At 53.8% G+C, this 24,880-nt stretch overlaps 1 protein-coding gene across 1 annotated transcript; it reads left to right on the top strand.

The window, feature by feature from the left end:
* CD5 (CD5 molecule) lies at positions 374–24,880 on the top strand. Its single transcript, NM_001244800.1, is given in 11 exon segments — positions 374–522; positions 12,830–12,877; positions 15,349–15,660; positions 16,133–16,195; positions 16,700–17,035; positions 19,575–19,868; positions 20,821–20,946; positions 21,506–21,559; positions 22,660–22,779; positions 23,304–23,395; positions 24,452–24,880. Coding segments are annotated over 10 exon segments (1,494 nt in total). The 5' UTR covers positions 374–470; the 3' UTR covers positions 23,393–23,395; positions 24,452–24,880.

Below are 24,880 nucleotides of genomic sequence, written 5' to 3'. Positions count from 1 at the left end.
ACTGAGTCTGCTACAAGGCCTGGGGCGGTGACCCCCCACTTCCCACCCCAGCACAGCTCAGAGCCCGCTCATCCCCTGCATCCCCCTCAATTCCCTCAGGCCTGCTGTCAGTGCGGCCTGGCCTCCTCCTTCTCCTCCGCCGGACTCCCCCAGGCCCTAGCCCTGCCCTAGCGTGGCAGGGTCGAGGCCGGGTCCCAGCCCTCACACCCCGGGGGCAGGAAGCTGGCAGGGACCAGGACCGCCATTCAAACTGGGGCAGATGGTTTTTTACCAAGGAGGAAGTTGACAGTTTCAACTTCAAACAAGGGTGACGCAGGCCCCGCACTGCCTGCTTCCCTGTCCCACCCCCGCCAGAGCCTGCCCGCCCCGCCCCCTCCTCCCAGAGAGGGAGACGTGGGGCCAGACGCCCTCACCCACCGTGCAGGTGCCGGCCGAGCTCACCGAGGCTGAGGCAGGAGGAGGCCGCGCCCATGGGGTCTCAGCGTCCACCACTGGCCGCCCTGCACCTGCTGGGGCTGCTGGGTGAGTACCCTTCTGGGCCGTCCGACAGGGTACCTGGGCTCGGGGTGCAAGGGGGGTGAAGCCAGTTCTTCCCTCTGGCTCCTTGGGGCCCACATGTTGCCCCTCTGGAGTGTCACGGAGGGTCGGGCTCTCCAGGATCCCTGTCCTCTCCCCCAGCTCCAGCTCTCCGCCCTGCTGTCCCACCCCCAGGGCCCTGCCTCTGCTTCGGTCTTGCACCGTCAGGGAACCTTACTGACCGTCCAGGCAGAATCCATGCCAAGATCAGACTCTCAGCCTAGAAATCAAGCTGTCCAGTCCCTATTCAAAGCCAGCTTTCCTCTGCCGCTGACCCCACCCCACCCTGCCACCCCTGCAGCCACTCTCACCCCATGAATGTCCTGTCTTTACTTGGATGCCTCTGGGGATGGCGGGCAAACTCACCATCCCCTGGGCAGTTCTGATGATGCTCTGGGCAGAGCGGGCTGAGGCGGGGTGCACCACCTCTGGATCACGGTTGAGCAGATGTCAAAGATGTACGCCTTAGTTCCTGGTCACTCTGGTTCTTCCCGGGGGGCTCAGCCAGGCCTGCCAGCCAAGTGTGAGCACACGGGGGTCTGCTCTCACTCCAGGCCTGGAGGAGGGGCTTCAGAACCCTTCCCCCGCAAATGGCTTGGGGCCTCTGGAGAAGCTGGCTGGGGATAAGGTTTGGGGTGATGAGTCTGGGGGCTTCTGTTTGCCGGAGGAGAGATGGCGGAATGGGCGGTCCTCCATCCTCGAGGCCTCAGGACACTAGCTCGGGCTCTGAGCCCTGCTACTGGGCCTCAGCGACACTGGCCAGTGGGGAGGATTCTGAGCAAAAGCAGGGCGTTGGGGGAGGGGAGCCCACTTTGTGGCCTGAGTGCTGGGGTCTGAGCCTGGCTGTGTATGTGTGACATCAGATAGGTCCCCGAGCCTCTCCAGGCCTCCACCTCCCTACTTAGAAAATGCAGGGGGTGAGCTGGGTGAGACCTGGTCACTTCTCAAGGGTTTGGAAGCCGGGGCAGGGTGAGCAAGGTGCTTGACTCAGGGCGGGAACAGGTGGAAACAGGAGGGAGCTTGTGGCCTCCTGCTGGGAAAGCACTCAGGGGACCTCACCTGCCCGAGCAGGGTGCCTCAGTCCCTCCAAGAGAAGGGAGTGTGTAGCTGTACGAGTGTGTCAGAGTCATGTGTGTACGTGCGCACGCATTCGTGTGCGTTTTCATTGTCAAAACATGGCCTCCAGAGGTAGGCTTGCCTGCCCCCGTGCATGTGACAATGGCACATGTGCCCACATGTCCTCATGGCTGTTGTTACGTGGAGCTGCAGGAGGTACAAGGTGCTTTCTGTCCCCAGGGACACTGAGGGATGGTCTCAGAAGGCAGCCAGGGTCCTGAGGAGCTGCTGTGGCCTCGTTAGCCCTGAAGATTCCAAAACCCAGCTCCTAAGTGCCCCACCTACTCCTTACTTGTGACCTCTGACCCCACGGGGCTGGGGAGCTGGCTAGGCTCCCAGCTGGACGTGGGGATGGGGTCCTGTGCTATGGGCCTCCCCCTGAACCCCACCAAGGGCAAGGCTATGGCAGCCCCAGTCCCAACACAGCCCAGTCAGGAAGCCTTGAAGGCAGCACCTTGACCAGAGTGTGGGAACCATCTGGAAGCCCAGGAGTACACGGTTTCCATCTGTGTGTGCACACGTGGGTGCATGTAACTAGTGGGTAACAAACATGCCCATTGCTCAGTGGGTCACAGCTTAAGAAATACTTTTAAAGCCGTTTTCTTCTAGAAGCTTCACAACAGCCCAAAGCAGCCCTGCGGCCCCCATTTTATGGTGCAGAAAACAGGTCTGGGGGAGCAGCTAGTGAGCTGTGAGCCCACCCCAGCCTAGCGCTGCGGTTCTCAGAGCAAAGATCCAGCAAAGGTAGGAAAATGGCGGCAGGACACAACTGCCACCAGCAGATGTGTAACCACCAAGGGCTGGGGACATCTAGGGCCGGGGCGGGGACCAGGGGCAAAGAGCACAGGCGCCCTTCAAGCCATCCCCCAGTGCTAGAGCTGTGGGGATGCTGCGGCCTCCTGGCTGGCCATCAAGTTTGTGCCCACGGCTTGGGGACATGAAGATGCCACCAGCCTGCTTCCCTCCACAGCTGCCCTTAGCTCCAACCTGCCTGGGGCTCACCTGCTGGGGGTGGGGCGTGGAGGTGACCCTGATGGCAGACCAGCTGCTCAGGCCCAGCCACCCGGACTCCAGAAGCTGGCCCTAAGGGAAAGTCATGGAGTTTCCCCACGAACAGTTAGAATTCCGCCACTTGCCAGCTGAGTGAGCGTAGACCCATTCTGTAAGCTTCAGTTTCCTCCTTTGGGAAACGGGAATAAAAATAAGACCTGCCTCGTAGCTATTGACAAGGATTCAATGATTCAATGCATGCAGAGTTTTAGTGGGAATATCAGCTTCTTGTATCCTAAGTGCTCAGTAAGCATTAATAATAATTAAAATTTACTTATTATTATATCATTTATCATATACATTTATTAATCATTATATACACTTACTATTATTATTATTATTATCAGAGTCAGCAAGAAATCAGGTGAGGCAAGACCTGGTCAGAAGGAGAGTCTTGGCAGATGCCAGCCCGGCCAGTCGTTGTCTCCCCCAGTCCTCCTGCACAGGTTCATTAGTCATTCATTTATGCACCTACAAATATTTATTGAGCATCTGCTATGTGTCCAGCTCTGTGTAAAGCACCATGGATACAGCAGGAAGACAGGTGTCCCACTTTTACGGAGGGAGCACCTGAAATATTTACAAATTTCTAAATGTTGCAATCAGTGCCATGGCAGAGACAGCAATGCTGAGACTCAGCAACCGAGCTCACCTTCAAAGGGGCCTCCAGCCCAAGGGGCTCTTCTCTGAGGAGGTGACCTCTTGTCTGAGACTCGAATGCTGGAAGGAGCCAGCCAGGCTGAGAAAAGAGGGAGGAGTGGCCCAGGCAGAGGGGACAGAGAAGCTGAAGGCAACAGGCAGGACAGGCAGAGAGGGGCTGGGGTCCATGGCAGAGCAGGGGATAGGGGCCGCCCAGCCCGCTGTCCTAGGCTGCAGAGCTGAGGCCCTTACTGGCTTGGGTACAAAGGATCAGGCCCCCAGCAGCTCCAAGTCCCCCAGCCCAGCAGGGAGTGGAGGGACCTAGAGGCTTAGGGGCTGGCACTGGCCACTCCAGTCACTCTGTTCAGTGCTGACAGTTCAGAGGGGTTTTCTCTACAGTGACCAGGGGACCAGGGAAGGACTTCAGCTCCACCCAACCAATTAATTTTAATTACACCCATTCTGTATGCATGAATGTGGGTAACTGGTAAGCATGTGGGTGTGTGCTGTACGTGTGCAAGACCTTTGTGTGCATGTGTGCACACACGCGTGAAGACCTGTGAGGCTTTGGAGCAATGCAGATCTGGGTTCGATTTCTGCTTGGCCACTCAACAATGACAAGAACTCCCCTCCAAGACTCAGCCTTCTAATCCATAAATGGGGATAACCCCCGAAGGATAATTGTAATCATGAAATTTGTTTCATTCATTCATTTGGACAACAAGTATTTATTGAGCACCTAGTGTGAGCTAAGTACTATTCCAGGTGCTGGGGACACAGCAGCAAACGATCAAAATTCCTGCCGTGGAATTTCTGTTGTCGGCTCAGTGAGTTACAAACCCAACTATATCCATGAGGACACAGGTTCGATCCCTGGCCCCGATCAGTGGGTTAAGGATTCGGTGTTACCACAAGCTGCGGGGTAGGTCGAAGATGTGGCTCTGATCTGGCATTGCTGTGGCCACGGCTATGGCCAGCAGCTATAGCTCCCATTCAACCCCTAGCCTGGGAATTTCCATATGCTGCAGGTGCGGCCCTGAAAAGAAAAAAAAAAAATTCCCACCCAGGAGAATCTGACATCAATCATCGTCGGATGTGATGGGAAGAAGGGAGATGAGCTAAGTCAATAATGACTATATGGATGTTAGAAGGTCGTGAGTGGTGTGGCATTAGTTACTGGAAGCTCTGGGGGCCATGCTGTACCAAGGAGGGGGCAGTGGGTCTCATAAGAAGATAATATTTGAGCAAATATGTGTAGGAAATGAGTGAGGGCACCATGCCCTGTGGTCCTGGGGAGGTCCGATCCCTGCAGGAGGGGCTGGCACACGCAAGCTTGTGGTGAGCAGCCTGGAGACCTCCGAGAGGTCGGAGCATTTTCTCCAATGAACTCCAGCCACCCAGGGGCCAAGCAGCGGAGAAAGGAGGACACCCAGGAGAGAAGCGGGAACTCTCACCTCTCCAGGCCCACAGGCCTTATCCTGAGCCTCGGGCCAGGTGCATTTGAGAACCCAGAATTTTTCAGGCTGCAGAAGGTAATATTGGGTATGTGCTGTGTGCTTGTAACACACCAAGGAGGTCCAGGCAACGCCCCGGAATCAAACACGTGCCCATTTCTGCAGTGAAACTGAACACACAGTAAAGACACAAATACTTTCCCGCCAAGTGCATCAGGAAAGACTTTTTTTTTTTTTTTTTTTTCCTTTTTAGGCCATACCCGAGGCATATGGAAGTTCCCAGGTGAGGGGTCGAATCAGAGGTGCAGCTACCAGCCTACACAGAGCCACAGCAATGCCAGATCCGAGCCACGTCCTAGATCTACACTGAAGCTCACGGCAATGCCGGATTCTTAAACCACTGAGGAAGGCCAGGGATCCAATCCGCATCCTCATGGATACTAGTCGGGTTCTTAACCCGCTGAGCCATGATGGGAATTCCTGCATCAGAACAGACTTGGTTGGACTTTGACTTACAAATGGGGACAGTTGCCCTGAATCTCTTCCTCTATAACAGCTATCAGCACTGCTGCCCTTGTCCTCAGTATGTCCCCTTAGGGGGCCGGACCCTCACTGTTCCCACAGGTACCCTGATGCTCCCTTCTCTCTTGGGTACACAGACAAGGTGGGAACAGGATAGGAAATTGATGGGGATTGGCAGAGGCAACCAGCGTCCCATTGGCCACCACAGACTCCCCTCCAGAGTGAGTCCCTCTCTCCCTGGGGTCAGTTTCCCACATCTGTACAATGGGCGAGTAGGCTCTAAGAGTCTCCCAGTGGTAGAGTCTCATAGGGTCCTGTCAATTGAGGATGATGTGGGTTTCTGCCCTATCCCTACCATCAGAAAGCTGTGTGACCTTGGGCCAGTGGCTTGGCCTCTCTGAACCTCGGTTTCTTCATCCGAATAGGGCAGTGAGCATGGTCCCTTCTTTGCAAGTCTGTGAACAGAAGGATGAGCCCCTGTGTGTGAAAGGGCTTTGGGATATGTGAACCTCTGAATGAAAAGAAAGGCTTGTCCCTGTGACAGTGGAGTTGCACACAGCGGCGTGAAACTCATGCAAATTCAATCAGACACACCAGGCCACCAGGGAGAGTGTGGAATCGCAATTGAGATAGCGAAAGCCATTCTGCCCACTATCTGCTCGCTGCTGCTCCCTCGCTGGCACAGCCCTGGGTGGGTGAGATTAGAGACCCGAATTCATCTTCTTTCTGCTGGCTCCAGCCCCCAGGCTTCTCCTGGCATCAGCCCAGTGTGCTCCTCTGTGTGTTTTGCACATAAAAAGCTCCTGATCAAAAACCACCCGCTTCATCGGGTGTTCAACGCAAGAAACAGAATTCTGGCCCTTTGTGGTCTTCTTCTCCCTGAGGCCCTGATTCAGGTTAACGCAGCTCCACTGATGAGGATCATTTCAGAAACGCAGGGCCCCTGACCTTCATCAGAGGATGAAGGGAGGACAGCCCAGAATGCCCCCCAAAGGCCATCGATATACCGTGTTTGCTGTACATTGATGAGAATTTCATGGACTATTAAGGGGAATCACTGTTAATGGGAAAAAAAATGGAGCATCTGATTTCCAAACCACATTAAATCAGTCTGTCGGTTTCTTTATCTAGAAAACAGAATGATGACAGCCCCTGATTCGTCTCCCGTGAAAAACCTTTGCCGGGGGGTCTGCACTGGCTAAGAGCTCCATAAAGATTCGCTGTCACTGTTATTAGCATCAGTAACGTCCTAGCTCCTCCCTGGACCCTGGTGCCCACTGGACACTCAGCAGGCCATGCTCTTGCCCCCCAGTTCCCAGCGTGGAGGGGGCTGTGAGCCCAGATGCCCACCGGTCCAGGCAGGCCCCGGGTCAGAGGCGGGCCTCAAGGGTACAGCCTCTGAAGCCAGCAGCCTGGGCTAAGTTCTGGTTCCACTGTAACTTGGGACCTAAAAGAGAGGTCCGCGGATGCTCATCCAATTCCAAAACCACCCCAAAATGTAAATTTCTGGAAAATGCATACAGTGCAAATCCTGATGGGAATGAATAGGAGACTATTTATAATCTCGACGCATCCCACTTGGTGTGAAATTTTACATGGTTTGCGGCAGAAACCATCCTGTGTGTGAAGCGGATTCTCTCCAGATGCGAGGGGACCGCAAGGTGTCCCAAGGGCGTTGGCAAACCAGGATGGAGCGGGTTGCAACCTGGGGCTCATGGCGATGCAGCCTCAAGTGGCCCAAATGTCCTATTTTTCAAAAATATCTGGATCTTAGAATTTAAAAAAAGAAAGAAAGAAATTTTTAAAAAAATGGGCTCAAGAAAAAAAAAATTACACACTGTGTAGAGTCAATAAAACTCACCGGTGCCCTGATGGGACCCACAGGGTGGCTGGACAGAGCCCGGAAGTAAGAACCATTTGGAATGTGGGGACACAAGAGGAGAGTGGAGGGAGGGGGTGAGCCTGTGATCGTCTCAGAGCCGCTTTCAGGAATTCATTTAACTCCCCTCCCCCTGGGACCTCCTCTGGGCAGGCAGGGGCTCTGCAGAGCCAGAGATGAGGAGAAGGATGGGGAGAGGGAAGAAGCCTTTTGAGTGTCTCTCTGGCTTTTTTGGCCCTGAGCTTCCCCTGGCCTGGCCAGGCTCAGCCCTAAATGCTGGGGACTCCAAGGAGAAGCCGGCAGGGGAGGGAAGGGGCCCTGCTGCTCGGGCTGTGGATGGGATAACAGGTTGGGAATGGTGAGATGCTTCCGTGCCTCCTGCCCCTCCTGGTCTCCAGGGTCCTCCGGCTTCTCTTCGCCAGTTCTGGGGCTTCAGAGCCTTGGACCTCCGGCCACACACAGGGACTGAGCTAAGTTGTAGCTACAGAGGGGGCGCAGGGGGACCCCCAGCACTGTCTGGGGGGTCTGACGCCTGTGAGAAGCAGCAAAAAAGGAGGATGGTGAGATGTGGCCAATCAACACCTGAATGGATGCCTGACAGACAGGAAGCAGCAGCACCCAGGAAGCCTCCCCGTCAGCCACACACCTGCCCACGCCTGCCTGCCTGCCTGCCTGCCTGCCTGCCTGCATGCCCGCCTGCCGCAGAGATCACCAGGAACTAAAGGTTGTGGCCTGTGGAAGTCTGAACCGAAAGGAGGGTGAGGGATGGTGGAATCTACCTTCCTCACTTTATAGACCAAGCCCAGAGAGGTTGAGTGACTTGCCAAGATCACACAGCAAGTTTATGGAAAGTCTTGTTTCACTGACTGGAGGGAATCCTAGGTTCACTCCTTTCCATCAGCTTTGCATACCAGGAACTGGCAGGAATTGGTGGAACACGGGGCGGGCCGTCACAGCCTTCCCCCTGAAGGGAAGGGGGCCGCTCAGCCCAGCAGACAAAATCAGAGACTCTGGGAGTTCCTGCCGTGGCTCAGTGGGGTAAGAACCTGACTAGTATTCCATGAGCATGTGGGTTTGATCCCTGGCCTCACTCAGTGGATTAAGGATACAGCATTGCTGCAAGCTATGGTATAGGTCACAGATGCGGCTCGGATCTGGCATTGCTGTGGCTGTAGTGTAGGCCAGTGGCTGCGGCTCTGATTCGACCCCTAGCCTGGGGACTTCCATAGGCCACAAGTGCGGCCCTAAAAGGGAAAAAAAAAAAAAAAAAAAAAGCAGATACTCTGTGCCCAGATGGCCTGGCTTAGAGTATTGGTCCCAGCACTCACCAGCTACTTAGCAAGTTACATAACCTCTCCAGCTCCTCATCTACAAAATGGGGGTCAAAATAATAGTGCCAACTTCATAGGGCTGCAGTCAGGTTCAAGGGAATTCAAGTACACAGTTGCCCAGGAAAGAGTGCAAGCTATGAAAGTGTTGAGGATGCCGATGGCGATGGTTGTGGCGGTGATGATGGTGCTGGTGATGGTGGTGGAGATGGTGGTGGTGGTGATGATGGTGGTGATGGTGGTGGAGATGGTAGTGATGATGGTGAGGGCAACGGTGATGATGGTGATGGTGGTGATGGTGGCAATGGTGATGATGGTGATGATGGTGATGGCAACAGTGATGATGGTGATGGCGGTGATGGTGGTTGTGGAGATGGTGGTGATGGTGGCGATGATGGCGATGGTGATGGTGGTGATGGTGATGATGATGATGGTGGTGAGGGCAACGGTGATGATGGTGATGGTGGGGATGATGGTGGGGGTGATGATGGTGATGGTGGCGATGGTGGTGATGGTGGGGATGGTGATGGCGGTGAAGGTGGTTGTGGAGATGGTGGTGATGGTGGCGATGATGGCGATGGTGATGGTGGTGGTGATGATGATGCTGGTGACAGTGATGCAGTGACAAGACAAGAAATGCTGCTCACCCAAGGCCAGCCAGCCTCCCGGAGGGAGGTGACACCCTGAAATGAAAAGATACTTTTTCTCCCCAGGGCTTTTTCTATCCTAGAATTTTTCTTGGTTCTCAGGTTGTGCAGTCTTTCCTCAGAATGTTCTCTGAGCAAGGCTGGGTTTTTCTGTGTGAGATTTGCAAGGATGGTCAAGTTCAGACCCTGCTCCAGAGGCTTCGGAGTCTGGAGGCTCCAGGACCCCAGGGTCTGGATCTAGGTCATGTTCATTCCCCAAACTCAGCACTCTGGAGGCCCAACTGGGTGGCAGAGAGTAGAGAGTGAGGGTGTGGAAGGCGGAAGGGCCCTGTCAGTTGCTGGCACTGTCACCCTGGGCAGGGTGCTCACCTCTTCCAACAGCAATATTGTGAAAATATTCACCTCACAGTATGGGGCCGTGTGGAAAATGAACAATAACTGCAAGGAACTACCCCCCCCCCCACCAGCAGAGCTGAGTATACAGTATGTGTTCAATAATTGGTTTTTGGAGTTCCCGTCATGGCGCAGAGGTTAACGAATCTGACTAGGAACCATGAGGTTTCGGGTTCAATCCCTGGTCCCACTCAGTGGGTTAAAGATCTGGCGTTGCTGTGGTGTAGGCGTAGCCCAGTGGCTACAGCTCCGATTCGACCCCTAGCTGGGAACCTCCATATGCCGCGGGAGCGGCCCAAAGAAATAGCAAAAAGACAAAAAAAAAAAATTGGTTTTTGTTTGCTTCTTAGGGCTACAACTGTGGCTTATGGAAGTTCCCAGACAGGGGTCAAATCCAAGCTGCAGCTGCCAGCCTATACCACAGCCACCACAACACCAGATCCAAGACTCATCTGTGACCTACACCACAGCTCATGGCAACGCCAGATCCTTAACCCACTGAGCAAAGCCAAGGATTGAACCTGTGTCCTCATGGATACTAGTCGGTTTGTAACCTGCTGAGCCACAAGGGGAACTTCAGTGGCTGCTATTAATGAATATTGACTCTGTGACTTTGGGAATGTGAAGGTGCCAAATGGAAAGAGAGGTGGTAAGCCCTGATCTGTCTCTCCAAGCGTCCAAATGGGAGTCCCTGCTCCTGGGAAAATCCCCGCAGGCCTGCAGTGCTACCCACCCTGGCCGCAGGCCCAGCTGGCCCCACCACCAGTAACACCAGCCCTGAGCACCAAGCGCAGGCCAGGAAGGCACTGGGCTAAGTCTTTGCCTAGGTGGTTTCATTTCATCCTCAAGAGACTGATATCGAGCTGGTCTCTGTCTTGCTCCCATGCTGCAGATGAACAAACTGAGGCTCAGAGGGGCTAAGAAACTACTCCCCAGGGTGCACAGGTAGGGTGCTCAGACTCAGAGAAAAGGCATGGGTGCCTGAAAAGCTGTCCTGTGTCATTCAGCATCAAAGGGTGGATCTTTGGGTCCCTTCTTCCCGTAAGTGCCACTTCAAGCTCCTCAGCCCTCGGAGCTTAGCCAAAGAAATGACTCCCTAAGGGTGGACAGCGCCATTCACCATGGGGAACTGGGACCAGAGGAGGGTGGGCATGAGAGGTCAGGGGTGAGAGGTGAGGGAAGGGCAAAGGGCCTCCTGCCTTCTCTCTGCATCTCCACCACGTCCTCCTGAGGCTGCCCTACCCATGGCAATACATCAGATGGCTGACAGCTGGCCAACCCCTCCCAACCCAAGCCAGAGCTCTGGCCTCTGCTCTGGGCCTGACACTCCCTCTGCATGAGAAATACCTTCCGCTGCTGAGGCCCAGGACTCCCGGGCCACCATGGCAGCTCTTGCCAAGATGGCTAATACTCACCACTGGTGGCAACTTCATCACAGGGCATCTTGGTGGCGGGTGGGAAGGCAGGCTGGCGGGGTCTGTCTCCCCTTAAAATTCTACCATCAGCTTTAGAACGCTCAGGCACAAATGGGCTTTTTGACACCCAGCCACAATTTCTCAAAATCAACTTAAACACAGGCCTTCACTGTACGAGGCTGTTGCCCCGGCCTGATGGTGTCCCCAGCTCCCAAGTGAGACTCGAGCCCAGGGGGCAAATGGAAACCAGAACATCTGCTCCACGACAGATAAAGCCGGGCAGCAAACACGGAAGGTGGGCTCTGAGGCCACACAAGGGTGCCGCCCCACCCTGTCCCCACCCAGATCAAACCTCCGCCCCAGCCACACATGAGCCGGCCAAGGGCTGCTGTGCCAAGAGGCCGGCCGTGAGCCACCTTGTCCCCGCTCCACAGTCAGAAAGGGCCAGGGAGAGGTGGAAATTCCCACATGGCCCACATTCCTATTGAAGGGGCTCTGGTAGGAGCCAGACCAGGGGGAGGCCAGTCATGGGCTCCTCCACCAACCAGCCCCTGTGATCTTGGCCGAGGCCCTCTGCCTCTCTGAGATCCGATTTCCTTCTCCAGAATGGGAGCTGTGGACGAGAAATTGCTGTCATTCCTGTCCGACCTTGGGAATTCTAGAAAATCACAAATGCCCCCCTGGGTTCCCATTCTGGCTCACTTAGCCTTCTAGGACCGTGACCTTCAAACATTCTTTGATTGAAAGCAACACTCGGGACATTTTTACTTTGCCAGCCAATGCACAGAAAAATGAGCTTTATCCTCACAAAACACAATGCATTCTGACATCCTCTATTCTAGTCCATTTCATTTTTTTTTTAATTGATAGTTGGGGAGTTCCTGCTGGGGCTCAGCAAGTTAAGGACCCAACGTTGTCTCTGTGAGGATGCAGATTCTATTCCTGGCCTCCCTCAATGGGTTAAAGATCTGGTGTTGCCGCAAGTTGCGGCGTAGGTCACAGAGGCAGCTCAGATCTGACGTTACTGTGGCTGTGGCGTAGGCCAGCAGCTGCACCTTCAATTTGACCCATAGCCCAGCACCTTCCGTATGTGGTGGGTGGGATCATAAAAAGATTGATGGTTGCAGGATTACATCATTTTTAAAAACTGATGGCTGCAATGTTGCATATGATTACGAAAGGATAGCATGAGGAAAACGGGGTGGGGGGTGATGGGACTGTTGTACGCCTTGTTACAGGGATTATGCAGATCCCTGTATGTGTCAAAAGTTGTATAACTGTGCACTAAAAAAAGAAAACCAGGGAGTTCCGGTCGTGGCTCAGTGTTTAGCAATCCGACTAGGAACCATGAGGTTGCGGGTTCGATCCCTGGCCTCGCTCAGTGGATTGAGGATCTGGCGTTGCCGTGAGCTGTGGTGTAGGTCGCAGACGTGGCTCGGATCCCGCACTGCTGTGGCTCTGGCGTAGGCCGGTGGCTACAGCTCCGATTCAACCCCTAGCCTGGGAAGCTCCATATGCCTCGGGAAGTGGCCCTAGAAAAGGCAAAAAGAAAAAGAAAATCAGTTTTATCACATGTTCATTTCAAAAGCAAGGTTTTAAAACAAGAAAGAACATTGATGGTTGCAACCCACTACATTGATTTCATGACCCACCGAGGGGTTACGACCTGTAGCATGAAAATCCCGGCCCCTGAACCCCATGATGGTGGCAGGAGGCAGAAAAGGCCATTGATCAGGCTGTGGGCAGAAGGGGGGGAGAAGGGAGCGGGCCATAGACTTCACTTCCTGACCCTCCTCTCTCCTTCCCGCAGTCATTTCCTGCCTCAGAGGCCTCGGAGGGCTCAACTTGGAGGACTCAGGTAAGGAGGAGCCACGTGGAGGGGGCGTTGGGGAGCAGGGTGGCGTCCCACCAGGCTGTAGGGGACCTGTCATCCCTTTGTCAGCGTGAATCCCATCCTACAGAGAGAGAAAAAACCCTTTTGCGTGTGTACGTGCACATGCTCGCGTGCGCACACACACACACACACACACACACACACACACACACTCACACACACTCTTAAGAGGGCCACTCGCAGATAGACGCCCTAGAACATGCGAGTGCTAGTTCTCATAATAAATATTATTATGACTCACCATGCACAGAAAACACAGCAGCCCATAAACGCCCCTTGCAAAGTCCTGCTTCCTACCCAGTCCTGCCAGTTGCTCCCTGGTCAAGGACATGTGCAACCTCTCTAAGGCTGAGATTGGAAAGGGTGTGAAGTGTCTCGCCTTCGAGGTTGGACTTTAATCTTAGAGGCTAGTGTGTCCCACACAGTGTTCCATGGAACTTGCTAGATGAAGGGTAAGCAATACCACATCACCCAGCCAAGCCTGACAGGGGGCACTGGCCTAGTAAAGGCTCTGAGAAGTCCTGCAATGAGGAACTCTGTTAAGCATTTTCCAGTCTAGCCGTTTTCAGACTCACTTCACCACAGACCTCTCTTTTTCACACTTCCTGAGACAACATCATGCTGCATATTTTTGGGGATACATGTGGCGAGGAGGTCTCGAGAAGCCACTAGGCAAGCAGAAGAGGTCACCGGGGCCTTGGTGGGCCCTGGGCCAGGACCTGGAAACCTGCCATGGCATCCTAGCTCCAAACACTAGAAAGACCGTACCTGCTATATGATTCCACTTATATATACCATTCAAGAACAGGCAAAACTCCTCTCTAGGGACAGAAAGCGGATCAGTGACAGCCTGAGGCTGGATTCTGGGAAGCGGACTGTGAAAGGACAAGAGGGAATTTCCGGGTGATGGGACTAGTCTCAGTCTAGTGTGTGGTGGTGGCTGCAGGCGTGTATACATTTGTCAAATTCCATTGAACTCGTGCCCTTAGAATGAGGGCATTTCCCTGTATGTAAAGTGTACCTCGATCAAATTGATTTTTTTTTTTTTTAATGGATTTGGCCACCTTTCTTTGTTTGCTGCTTTCATTTATTACAGATGCATTTTCCTCCATGTTTTCCGAGATAGAGTGGATGGAATTGATATGGAAATGTTTTCAGCAACGCATTAGATAAAAACAAAGAAAATTTTCTCTATAGGATTCTTTTACAAATAACATTCATTTTTTTTTAACCCTTATTTAACACAAAAGTCATTTCACTGCAGAAAATATTTGGAAATATAGAAATAAAGAAAAAGTGAAAATTATTCATAATCATACAAATAACCATAAAATTACTATTTGGAGGTTTTTTCCTAAAAGTTCTTTTTCTAAAATACAACTATTTGTTTATTTTTTTTTATTATTATTTTTTTTTTATTATTTTCCCACTGTACAGCAAGGGGGTCATGTCATCCTTAGATGTATACATTGCAGTTACAGTTTTTTCCCCCACCCTTTCTTCTGTTGCGACATGAGTATCTAGACATAGTTCTCAATGCTATTCAGCAGGATCTCCTTGTAAATCTATTCTAGGTTGTGTCTGATAAGCCCAAGCTCCCGATCCCTCCCACTCCCTCCCCCTCCCATCAGGCAACCACAAGTCTCTTCTCCAAGTCCATGATTTTCTTCTCTGAGGAGATGTTCATCTGTGCTGGATATTAGATTCCAGTTATAAGTGATATCATATGGTATTTGTCTTTGTCTTTCTGGCTCTTTTTTTTTTTTTTTTTTTGTCTTTTTTTGTTGTTGTTGTTGTTGTTGCTATTTCTTGGGCCGCTCCCGCGGCATATGGAGGTTCCCAGGCTAGGGGTTGAATCGGAGCTGTAGCCACCGGCCTACGCCAGAGCCACAGCAACGCGGGATCCGAGCCGCGTCTGCAACCTACACCACAGCTCACGGCAACGCCGGATCGTTAACCCACTGAGCAAGGGCAGGGACCGAACCCGCAACCTCATGGTTCCTAGTCGGATTCGTTAACCACTGCGCCACGACGGGAACTCCCCAAATTGATTTTAAAGTTAGAGAGAGAGGAGGGAAAAAACCAAAAACAAAAGTAGGTGCTGGGTCTTATCTTGGATCTATGGAAACAAGATTTCCAAAGGTGGGCGAATTTTGCTGGGCCGTGGATGCTGAGAATCCCTTGCTCGCTACTCCAAGTTCCCTGGCTCAAGCCCCATCCTCTTGGGCCTGGTTTCCTAGGTCAGGAGCAGCACCAGCCTGAGTTTCTGCAAAGATCCTCTAGGGCCCCAGAGGACAAAGCTCACAGGAGGAGCCAAGCAGGCAGCCCACGGGCAGAGGGCTCCTCGCTGGGTGTGGGGCCAGGTGGGGAGGGTGCAGGGAGGGGCCCCCGAGAAAGGCTTTTTCTGGCCTGACCCCCATCCTTTTGACCCCCAGGGTTCATGGTGAGACTGAGCGGCTCCAGCTCACGGTGCCAGGGCCAGCTGGAGGTCAACTACAAGAGCACATGGTACACAGTGCACAGCCAGAGCTGGGGCTGGTCCCTGTTCCACCAGGAGGACCCCAGTCAGGCCTCGAAGCTCTGCCAGGACCTGCAATGCGGGCAGCCCTTGATCTTCACTCACTTACAGCCCTTCAGCAGGAGGTGGATCCTAAACCAGATCATCTGCCATGGACAACAGGTGTCCTTCTCCAACTGCAGCTTGACTAAGACAAACCAGGGGGACCCTCTGTCTCTGATCTGCTTAGGTGGGTAATAGCCAGCCCCATGGGTTCCCTGGACCCAGGCACCAGCCCTGACAAGGCTGCCCAGGGCCTGTGATCCAGGACCTGAGCAGGTACGGGAAAAGGGTTTACAAACACCCCCTCAGAACCATATGCTGATGGGGATTGCTGATGGGGTGCTGGCACCTGTCCAGCAGGATAGAAAACATCGAGGAGCTGGTTCTGCCAACTGCTAACTTCATTATCTCTCCTCAGCCTCTATCTTCCGAGCTGTAAAATGGGCTGGTACTGCCCCTGTCGCAGGAGGCTTAGAGACAACATGTGGGTCAAGTGGGCTTAATGGGGCCTGGGGGACCTACATCCTGAGCTCCAGGTCTTTCTCGACACCGCCAATTGCCCCAAACCCACCCCCCACCCCCATACACACACACCCTCACTCTTCCCTGCTCCCTCCCAGGGTCCCCGGCCCCTCCCCAACCAGAATGTCCCTTTGCAGAGCCACCGAGGACGACACCTCCTCCCACGACTTCCCCGCCCACGACTACTCCAGAGCCCACAGGTAAAAGGATGCTGAGGGCCCTGGGGGTGAGGGGTCAGATTTAGCGAATCAAAATGCAGGACGTTCAGTTACATGTAGATTTCAGATAAGCATAGGGGTTCCCGTCGTGGCTCAGTGGGTTACGAACCCAACTAGTAACCATGAGGACGTAGGTTTGATCCCTGGCCTCGCTCAGTGGGTTAAGGATCATTAAGGTGTAGGTTGCAGATGTGGCTCAGGTCCAGCGTTGCTGTGGCCGTGGTGTAGGCCAGTGGCTGTAGCTCCAATTGGACCCTAGCCTGGGAACTTCCATATGCCGCAGGTGTGGCCCAAAAAACAAAACAAAACAAGACAAAACAAAATAAATAAGTAAATTTCAGATAAGCATGAAAAGTTTTAGTGTAAGTATGTTCTAGCCAACATCTCAGACGTCACTGCCTCCCGGAGCTGTCGGCCAGTCAACCACAGTGGACGGAAGGCCCCACAGCTGGTCATCTGCGCTCAGATACTCTCTCTCCTCCCCAGCACCTCCCAGGCTGAGGCTGGTGGCGGGGCCCGGGGGCCTGCGCTGTGCAGGCCTGGTGGAGTTCTACAGGGGCAGCCTGGGTGGCACCATCGGCCTCGAGTCCCATGAGAGGCTTGAGGAGCCCCTGGGAAACGTCATCTGTGCAGCCCTGCAGTGTGGCTCCTTCCTGAAGCTTCTAACAGAGACCGAGGCAGCCAGGGCACTGGGGCCAGGAGAGGGCCGACCCTTGCCGGTCCAGTGGAAGATCCAGAACCCATGGTGTGTCACCCTGGAGGAGTGCTTCAGGAAAGTCCAGCCCCAGGCGGGTGGCCAAGTTCTTGGCCTTGTCTGTTCCGGTGAGTGGAACCGGGTAGAGCCCCGGGGTGGCTGGGGGAGGCGGGGGGCGCCCCCAGAGGGTCACTGCACGTTCCTGAAAAGCCTGCACACAGCACAGGACACTAGTGATTCGGAGAACACTGGGGAAGTGGGCCGGGGGTGCTGAGCGCTGGTGTATGAGAGGGAGGGCAGCCGGCAGGTGGCAAGGCCCCACCCCTGCCCAGTGCATCAGGAATCTCTGCAGAGTCATGCAGAACAAGCCCAGAGCCCCCCTTGCTCGGCAGCCACGAGGGCAGGCGGCATCAGGAGGGTGCTTACAGGGGAAGGCATGGCCTCAGGGTGGGTTTGGTGGCGCAAAGCAGAGAAGGCTTTTAGGTGAGAATCGTGGCTTGGGGCAAGGGCCTGAGCAGGATGGAGCATTTAGAGGGGACTAGCTTTGCAGGACGGAAGTTCAGACATCCCGGAGCTGGATGAGGTTGGAGCGATGGTGGCACATAGGAGGTCCCCGAGGCACAGCGCAGAGGGAGAGGCCAGAGGGGTTTCCTGCAGAGGCTCCCTGGTCACAGGCCGCCAGCCTGAAGAGACTGGCGATGCCGGTGTGGTTGAGAGCAAGAGCCTAGAGGCTGGTCGGGGGGACCCCAAAAGCAGGATCAGTGGAGTGCAGGGAAAGGGGCCACAGGTCAAAATAAGAACAACTGCAGCCAGTCTTGGAGGTAGTGGGCTCTTATGACCAAATGTTCTAGTGAAGCCCACACTGAAGTCACACTCCGGGCGTTCCCGTCTCGGCTCAGTGGTGACAAACCCGACTAAGATCTGTGAGGACACAGGTTCCACCCCTGGCCTCGCTCAGTGGGTTAAGGATCCGGTGTTGCTATGAGGCTGGGGTGTGAGTCACAGATGCGGCTCGGACCCCACGTTGCCGTGGCTGTGGTGTAGGCCAGCAGCTGTAGCTCCAGTTTCACCCCTAGCCTGGGGATCTCCATATGCTGTAGGTACGGGCCTAAGAAACAGCAAAGAAAGAAAGAAAGAAAGAAAGAAAGAAAGAAAGAAAGAAAGAAAGAAAGAAAGAAAGAAAGAAAGAAAGAAAGAAAGAAAGAAAGAAAGAAAAAGAAATCATATTTAGGGTTCTCTGGTGGCTCAGTGAGTTAAAGATCCAGCTTTGTCACTGCTGTGGCATGGGTTTGATCCCTGGTCCAGGAATTGCATGTCATGGGCATGGCAAAAAAAAAAAAAAAAAAAAAAAGTCATATTCAGTGCTTATATCATGCTGGGGACCATACAGGGTATTCTGTCATTTTCATAGCAAGCTTGAGAGGTGGGTGCTATTACCCCCATTGCACAGCTAAGCTGAGGCTCAGAGAGGTTGCATTTCTCAGCATCGTAGAGCACTAGCTGGGATTTCCACTCAAGCAGCTTCCCTCCAGAGCTGGTCATGTCAGCCTCAGCTGCTCCACGTGTGGTCTTGCACCAGCAGCACCAGCTTCATCTGGCTGGTTTGAAATGCACAGTCTCGGGCCCCACCCTCCACCTACCAACCAAGCTCTGCATTGCAGCGCAGTCTCAGGGATTCATGTGCACAAAGCTGGGAAGCCTTACTCTGGATCACCCGACTCTCCTACAAGCAATGATGCCCTCAAACCGTTGGATACATGGTGCAAATTAGTAAAATGCTGCCCCCTCCAGGCAGAAGCAGCCCCCAAGGGTCTCTTGGCCTGAGGAGGGGAAAACCTGGCTGGCTCTCAGGCCCACCCACTGCTCTGCTGGGAGCCCTCCTGGAGGCTACAACCTGCAAAACCATACCCAGAGGTCTTGCCTTTGAGTTTTTTTTTTTTTTTTTTTTTTCCTAAAGAGAAGACTGACTGGGGCTTTGAAGATGGATGTTGCCATAGAAACTGGCCAAAGCTGATGAGATCACAGCTCCCTCTCACCTGAGCACACGGGGGCCTCCAGGCTCAACCCTGACAAGCAGAAATGAATTCAGTCTCTGTTGGGCCAGGCCCTTTTATGAAAGATGGTCCCTCCAGGTTCAAGGCCTGGGCAGCAGGATTCCTGGGTTCGATCCCACCTGTGACTCTCTAGGGCTCAGAGGAGAAGGTACTTCCCATCTCTGGGCCTCAGCCTCCCTTTCTGCAAAGCCCTGCCACCTCCCAAAGAGCAGCCGGAGAATGAGAGGATGTTCAAAGAGAGAAGTGGACCCAGGTAGAGCCTAGTCTTACCCTTCTTTCTGCCAGCTGGGTGGGGACCAATTTGCTGGCGGCTGCTGACCGGCACTGCCAGCTTGCCAACCTCTTCGGTGAAAGTACCCAAGCTGTTGCAACTGCCCAGAGGTGCCAGGGACAGAGCTTGATGGTGAAAATGGCAGAGAGGATGCAAGAAGAAGGGAAAAGCAGAAAGGACGGTGGTCCTGCATGATACCCAAACCCCCAAGAACTGGGCTCTGCCGGGATCCCCACTTTGCCAGCCTCACTAGGTCCCGGTGGCCAGGCATGCAGCCTGGGGCACCCAGGGAGCCCCTGCCGAGCCGGCCACCTCACCTCCCTTTGCTTCCCCTACCCCTAGATTTCCAGCCCAAGGTGCAGAGCCGCCTGGTGGGGCACAGTGGCACATGTGAAGGCTCCGTGGAGGTGCGCCAGGGCAAGCAGTGGGACACCCTATGTGACAGCTCCTCAGCCAAGAGCATGGCGAGGTGGGAGGAGGTGTGCCGGGAGCAGCAGTGCGGCAACGTCAGCTCCTACCAGATCCTGGACGATGGGGAAAAGACCTCCCGGGGGCTCTTCTGTCCCCCAGGGAAACTGTCCCAGTGCCACCAGCTTCTGGAGAGAAAATCCCACTGCAAGAGAGTGTTTGTCACATGTGAGTTGGCCACAGCCCACGGTGGGTGGAGGGCACCTCTGGATTTTCCTTCTAGGACTCGGTCAATGAGCACATTTCTGAAGAACAGTCCCCAGGAACTAAACAGAGAGCCTTAGGAAAGGATGGAGAGATGACAAATCAGGGGAGAGGGTGCAAGAATGAGCAGAAGCCATAAATAGGAGCCTGGCCATAACAATTAGGCAGCTAATGAATGATGGCTGTCTTCTGCTCTTCTGGACGGAAGAAAGAAAAGCAAGGGATAGAGGCTATACTAATGGTAACTGACTAACAGAAAAGGGAGAAATGGGAGTTCCCATTGTCGCTCAGTGGGTTAAGAACCCGACTAGTAATCCATGAGGATGCAGGTTCGATACCTGGCCTTGCTCAGTGGGTTAAAGGGTCCAGCATTGCTGTGAGCTGTAAGTCACAGATGCGGCTCAGATCTGGTGTTGCTGTGGCTGTGGCGTAGGCCAGCAGCTGCAGCTCCGATTCAACCCCTAGCCTGGGAACTTCCGTATGCTGCAAGTATGGCACTAAAAAACAAAAGCAAAAACAAAATTTTTTTAAAGAGAGAAATGGATGGGTGGATGGATGAATGGATGCATGATGGATGGGTGGATAGATGGATGGATGGACAGATGATGGTTGGATGCTATTTGTATGTGATTGCAAGGTGATCACTTATAAGTAACTGGAAACTGGTGGAAAGTTAGATAGCTAATAACAGGAGCGGCAAATGACAGCCAGATGATCAATTGTTAGAGAGTAAATGGTGGATAAACGAATGGGTAGCGGAGAATTTCAGAGAGTAGAGAGACAGCCAGGTGGAAAATTGCCTTCTGCACATGCTGGCGAATTACTGGGAAGCCAACCAGCCAGCGGGTAGCTTCCCTCTTCAGGGACCGTTTTCATGCCTCCTGGGCTGAGACTGACCGAACTCTGCCTCCCGCAGGCCAGAAGTCCAGCCCAGCGGGCCTGGGCGCAGGCACCGTGGTGAGCATCATCCTGGCCCTGGTGCTCCTGGCAGTGCTGCTGGTCGTGTGTGGCCCTCTTGCCTACAAGAAGTTGGTGAAGAAATGTAGGTGCCGGTGCCCTGAACCACCTCCCTTTCACGTGCCTGAGTGGGCAGACTGGACGGGCTGCCCGCGAGCCCCGCAAAGGAGGCACCTCTGCTTCACCACCCAGCTCCACCCCTCTCCTGCCCACCAGCTTTTCTCTGCTCCAATCAGCAGAAAGTCAGGGAAGCCACCGATTCGCACACCTCCAAAGCCCAAAGCAAGGGTGAGACCATTCCTTAGATCGTAGTGGGTCCAGAAGGTCATGGGCTCCACCTATGACCTCAGAAGACAGGTGTCTCAGACCTGGCTCCACCACTTAGCAGCTGGGAACGTAGGGGGTATTATCCTGACCCTGCAGAACTCGGCAGAAAATCACTCAAAGACAAGGGCAGTGATAAGAGAGGCTGGAAAGAGAGGCCCCGGAGGTGGGCAGTGGCCACAGGTCCCTAGCACCCTTCCGGTCTTAATTCTGGTTCTAAACACCCTGTGGTGGCTTCTCCTGGAGAACCAGCCCCTCAGCATGAACCTGCCGCCTTCTCCCTCCCCGCCCCTGACATTCCTTTCCTGTCTGTCACCCAGTCCGCCAGAAGAAGCAGCGTCAGTGGATTGGCCCAACGGGAATGAACCAGAACAGTAAGTAACCCCGGAGGTCAAGGTCCTCCCTTGACCCCAGCCAGTGTCCATGGGGCTCCAGAAGAAGACCGGGGAGCTGATCACGGGTCACGGCTGACCACGGATGGCACCCGTGGCTGCTTGAGGCCTCTGATCTCCACTGTACTTATCTAAGCTGGGACTGTGGCCACTGGCGTCCACAAGCGGTTCTCAGAAAGGAGGTGGCCATTACCAAATAGACTCAGAAATCAATGAGTTAAGCAAAGCCATTCTTTACATCAGGACTTGTCAGAACCTTAATGGGCATTTTTTCATTGTTCATCTCCAAAGCAGACACACACATTAAGAAGGGTTGTCCAAGCTATAGATTTATCATGGGATGTCTTTATCATGGAACAGCTTTAGGTGACCAGCCTTTAAGACATTTTAAGGCAGCCAGCCCAGCCCTCACCCCTGGTTTCTGTCCTCCCTTCTTCTGACCATGGCCAGAGCCCTCTTCATGGGTAGAACCACAGCCCTCCTCCTGCCTCCGCTCCTATTCTCTTCCTCCCAAACCCACCCTGTGCATGTCAAGGGCCAAATCCTTCAAGAAGTATCTGTGTTGTCAAGTCTTTCTTACAATATAAAGACTGGAGTTCTCCTGCAGTGCAATGGTTAAGGACCTGGCATTATCACTTCAGTGGCTTGGGCCACTGCTGTGGTGCAGGTTCCATCCCTGCCCTGGGAAGTTCTGCACGCCACAGGCACAGCTAGAAAAACAACCAACAAACAAATAAACACCCTCAGCTCTGGGAGGGAAGCGACCATATCTGCCCTGTCACTGGTGTTCTGGTTCCCTGCTTGATAAATGTTTGATGACTGACTGACTGACCGACTGACTAAAGGCCTGACCGCCAATCAACGTGCCAGCCAACCCAGAGCTGCTTGAAAAGTCTGAGCCTGGCTGGAATGAACCTCCCCAGGAAGAAAGGAAAAGAGGGACACGCTGAAGGAGCTCTGGGGACCCCTGCTCCCACCCATTACATAGTGGGAACAGGGAATTTGAGTTCTGGGCCTCTTTGGGAGAGGAGGAGGGGCACAGAACAGCACCTCTGACCACACCATCTCCTGCATCTTCTCAGTGTCTTTCCATCGAAACCACACAGTGACTGTCAGGTCCCATGTTGAGAACCCCACGGCCTCCCACGTGGAGAATGAATACAGTCAGCCTCCCAGGAACTCCCAGATCTCAGCCTATCCAGGTAAGCGCGGGCTGGGCTCCGATGAATGGGGCAGAGGGCCACGTGATTGCCCCGAGAGAAAAGGGAGGCCCCACAGGGACGAGGAGGATCAAACTGGCCCTTTGACAGCCAGTCCTGGCAGGTATGGAAGGGATACAGCTTAACAGGCCTCTCAGCTAGAGAGAAGAATGCGCGGGGGTGCCATTAGCCCAGCACCGCTGTGCCGGAAAGGACCTGTTTCTCAATAAATGAGGCCCCATGGATTCCTTCGAGGCAGAACAGAACCATCCATCAGTGGCCCACAGAGCCCTGTATCGAGCGCTCCCCGACTGGCACTGGCAATTAAGCCCCAGGGAGCCGGGTGTCCAGCATCATTAGTGGACGCTAGCTGGTTTGATCACAACGGAGACGGGGCGGTGGAGCCACCAGCTCAGAAAGTCCCTGTGATCTTCCAGCCCCCGAGGGGCTCTCGGCTCTGAAGGGCTCTCTATCGGTGTAGCCAGGAGGAATAACCCTGCTGCACACAGCCTGCTTTCTTTCCGCAGCTCTGGAAGGGGCCCTGCATCGCATCTCCACCCAGCCTGATAACTCCTCCGACAGCGATTATGATTTGCACGGGGCTCAGAGGCTGTAAGAGGTGAGCCTGGCCCCCAGTTCTGCCCCTCTGCTCCCCCTGAACTCGCACGGGGGGAGGGATGGGGTGGGCCTGAGCATCTTGACTCTCGTAAAGGCCAGGAATAAGCACCAGCAGTTTAGGTGATGGGAGCTGATGTGGCTGTTTGAGCAGAGGGATCTCGGACCTTAAACTCCAACTCGGAAAACCACATAAACGAGCCCCTAAGAGCAGGGGAAGATTAAGAGGAACAAACTGCTCTGTCTAAAATAAATAAGCTCGAGGACATGTGGTACAGCACGGGAATATAGCCAATGCTTTATAATAACTATAAATGGAGGATAATCTAGAAACATTTTTTCAAATTTTTTTCATTTTTATTATTATTATTTTTAATGGCTACACCTGCAGCATATGGAGGTTCCCAGGCTAGGGGTCAAATCGGAGCTGCAGCTGCCGGCCTACACCACAGCCACAGCAATGCGGGATCCTTAATCCACTGAGAGAGCCAGAGATCGAACCTGAATCCTCACAGATTCTAGTCGGCTGAGCCACAGTGGAAACTCCTAATCTATGAACATTATGAATCGCTATGTTGTACACCTGAAACTAATATAACGCTGTAAATCAACCATGCCCCAGCTTTTTTTTTTTTTTTTTTTTTTTTTTGTCTTTTTGTGTGTGTGTGTGTGGTTTTTTGGGCTGCTCCTGCGGCTTATGGAGATTCCCAGGCTAGGGGTTGAATCGGAGCTGTAGCCACTGGCCTATGCCAGAGCCACAGCAACTCCAGATCCGAGCCACATCTGTAGTCTAAACCACAGCACACGGCAATGTCAGATCCTTAACCCACTGAGCAAGGCCAGGGATCGAACCCATAACCTCATGGTTCCTAGTCGGATTCGTTAACCACTGAGCCACAACGGGAACTCCTGCCACAGCTTTTTAAAAAGCACCGCTAAGAGCATCCTGATGGACTTAGGAAGAAGACACCCCTGTCCCTGTCATTAAGCTAGGCCTTTGGGCCTGTCCCCACCCCTCTGAACCTCCTCCAGAATGTGACGTTTCCTTCTCACCCCACAGAGCTGGGAACAAACCAGGAACAAACGTCAAGAGCCAGACCCTCTGTCCCCAGAGCTGCCTGCAGTCACCGCTTGGAAACGATGCTCCTGCCCAGCGGGACCACGGATGTGACCTTCTAACACGGCCCACTGCCAGCTCTGCCATCTCCCCACTGAGCCCAGCCCGGGTGGAGACCCCACCCTGGCTCAGTTGGCTGTTCCAAGTGCAGACGCTGTGAAAGGACCGAGCTCGGAAATGAGCAGCACCCCAGCAGAGACGTTCGGGGTCCTGACCCAGGCAGCCCCTCCCCCATCAACAGGATCGGCTCTCTTCTCAGACTCTGGCCCCGTGGAACCCACGAGGAAGCTCACACCTGGGGGTGGGGAGGGCTGATTTCTCTCATGTCTTTTTAATATGCTCTTTGTAAATAATGCTTTTTCTGCTGCCTGA

The sequence above is a fragment of the Sus scrofa genome, chromosome 2 (genome assembly GCF_000003025.6).
Source record: "Sus scrofa isolate TJ Tabasco breed Duroc chromosome 2, Sscrofa11.1, whole genome shotgun sequence".
NCBI classification, from domain to species: Eukaryota; Metazoa; Chordata; class Mammalia; order Artiodactyla; family Suidae; genus Sus; species Sus scrofa.
The sequence above is the reverse complement of the archived record's forward strand: the minus strand, read 5'-3'. Positions and strand labels throughout refer to the sequence as shown.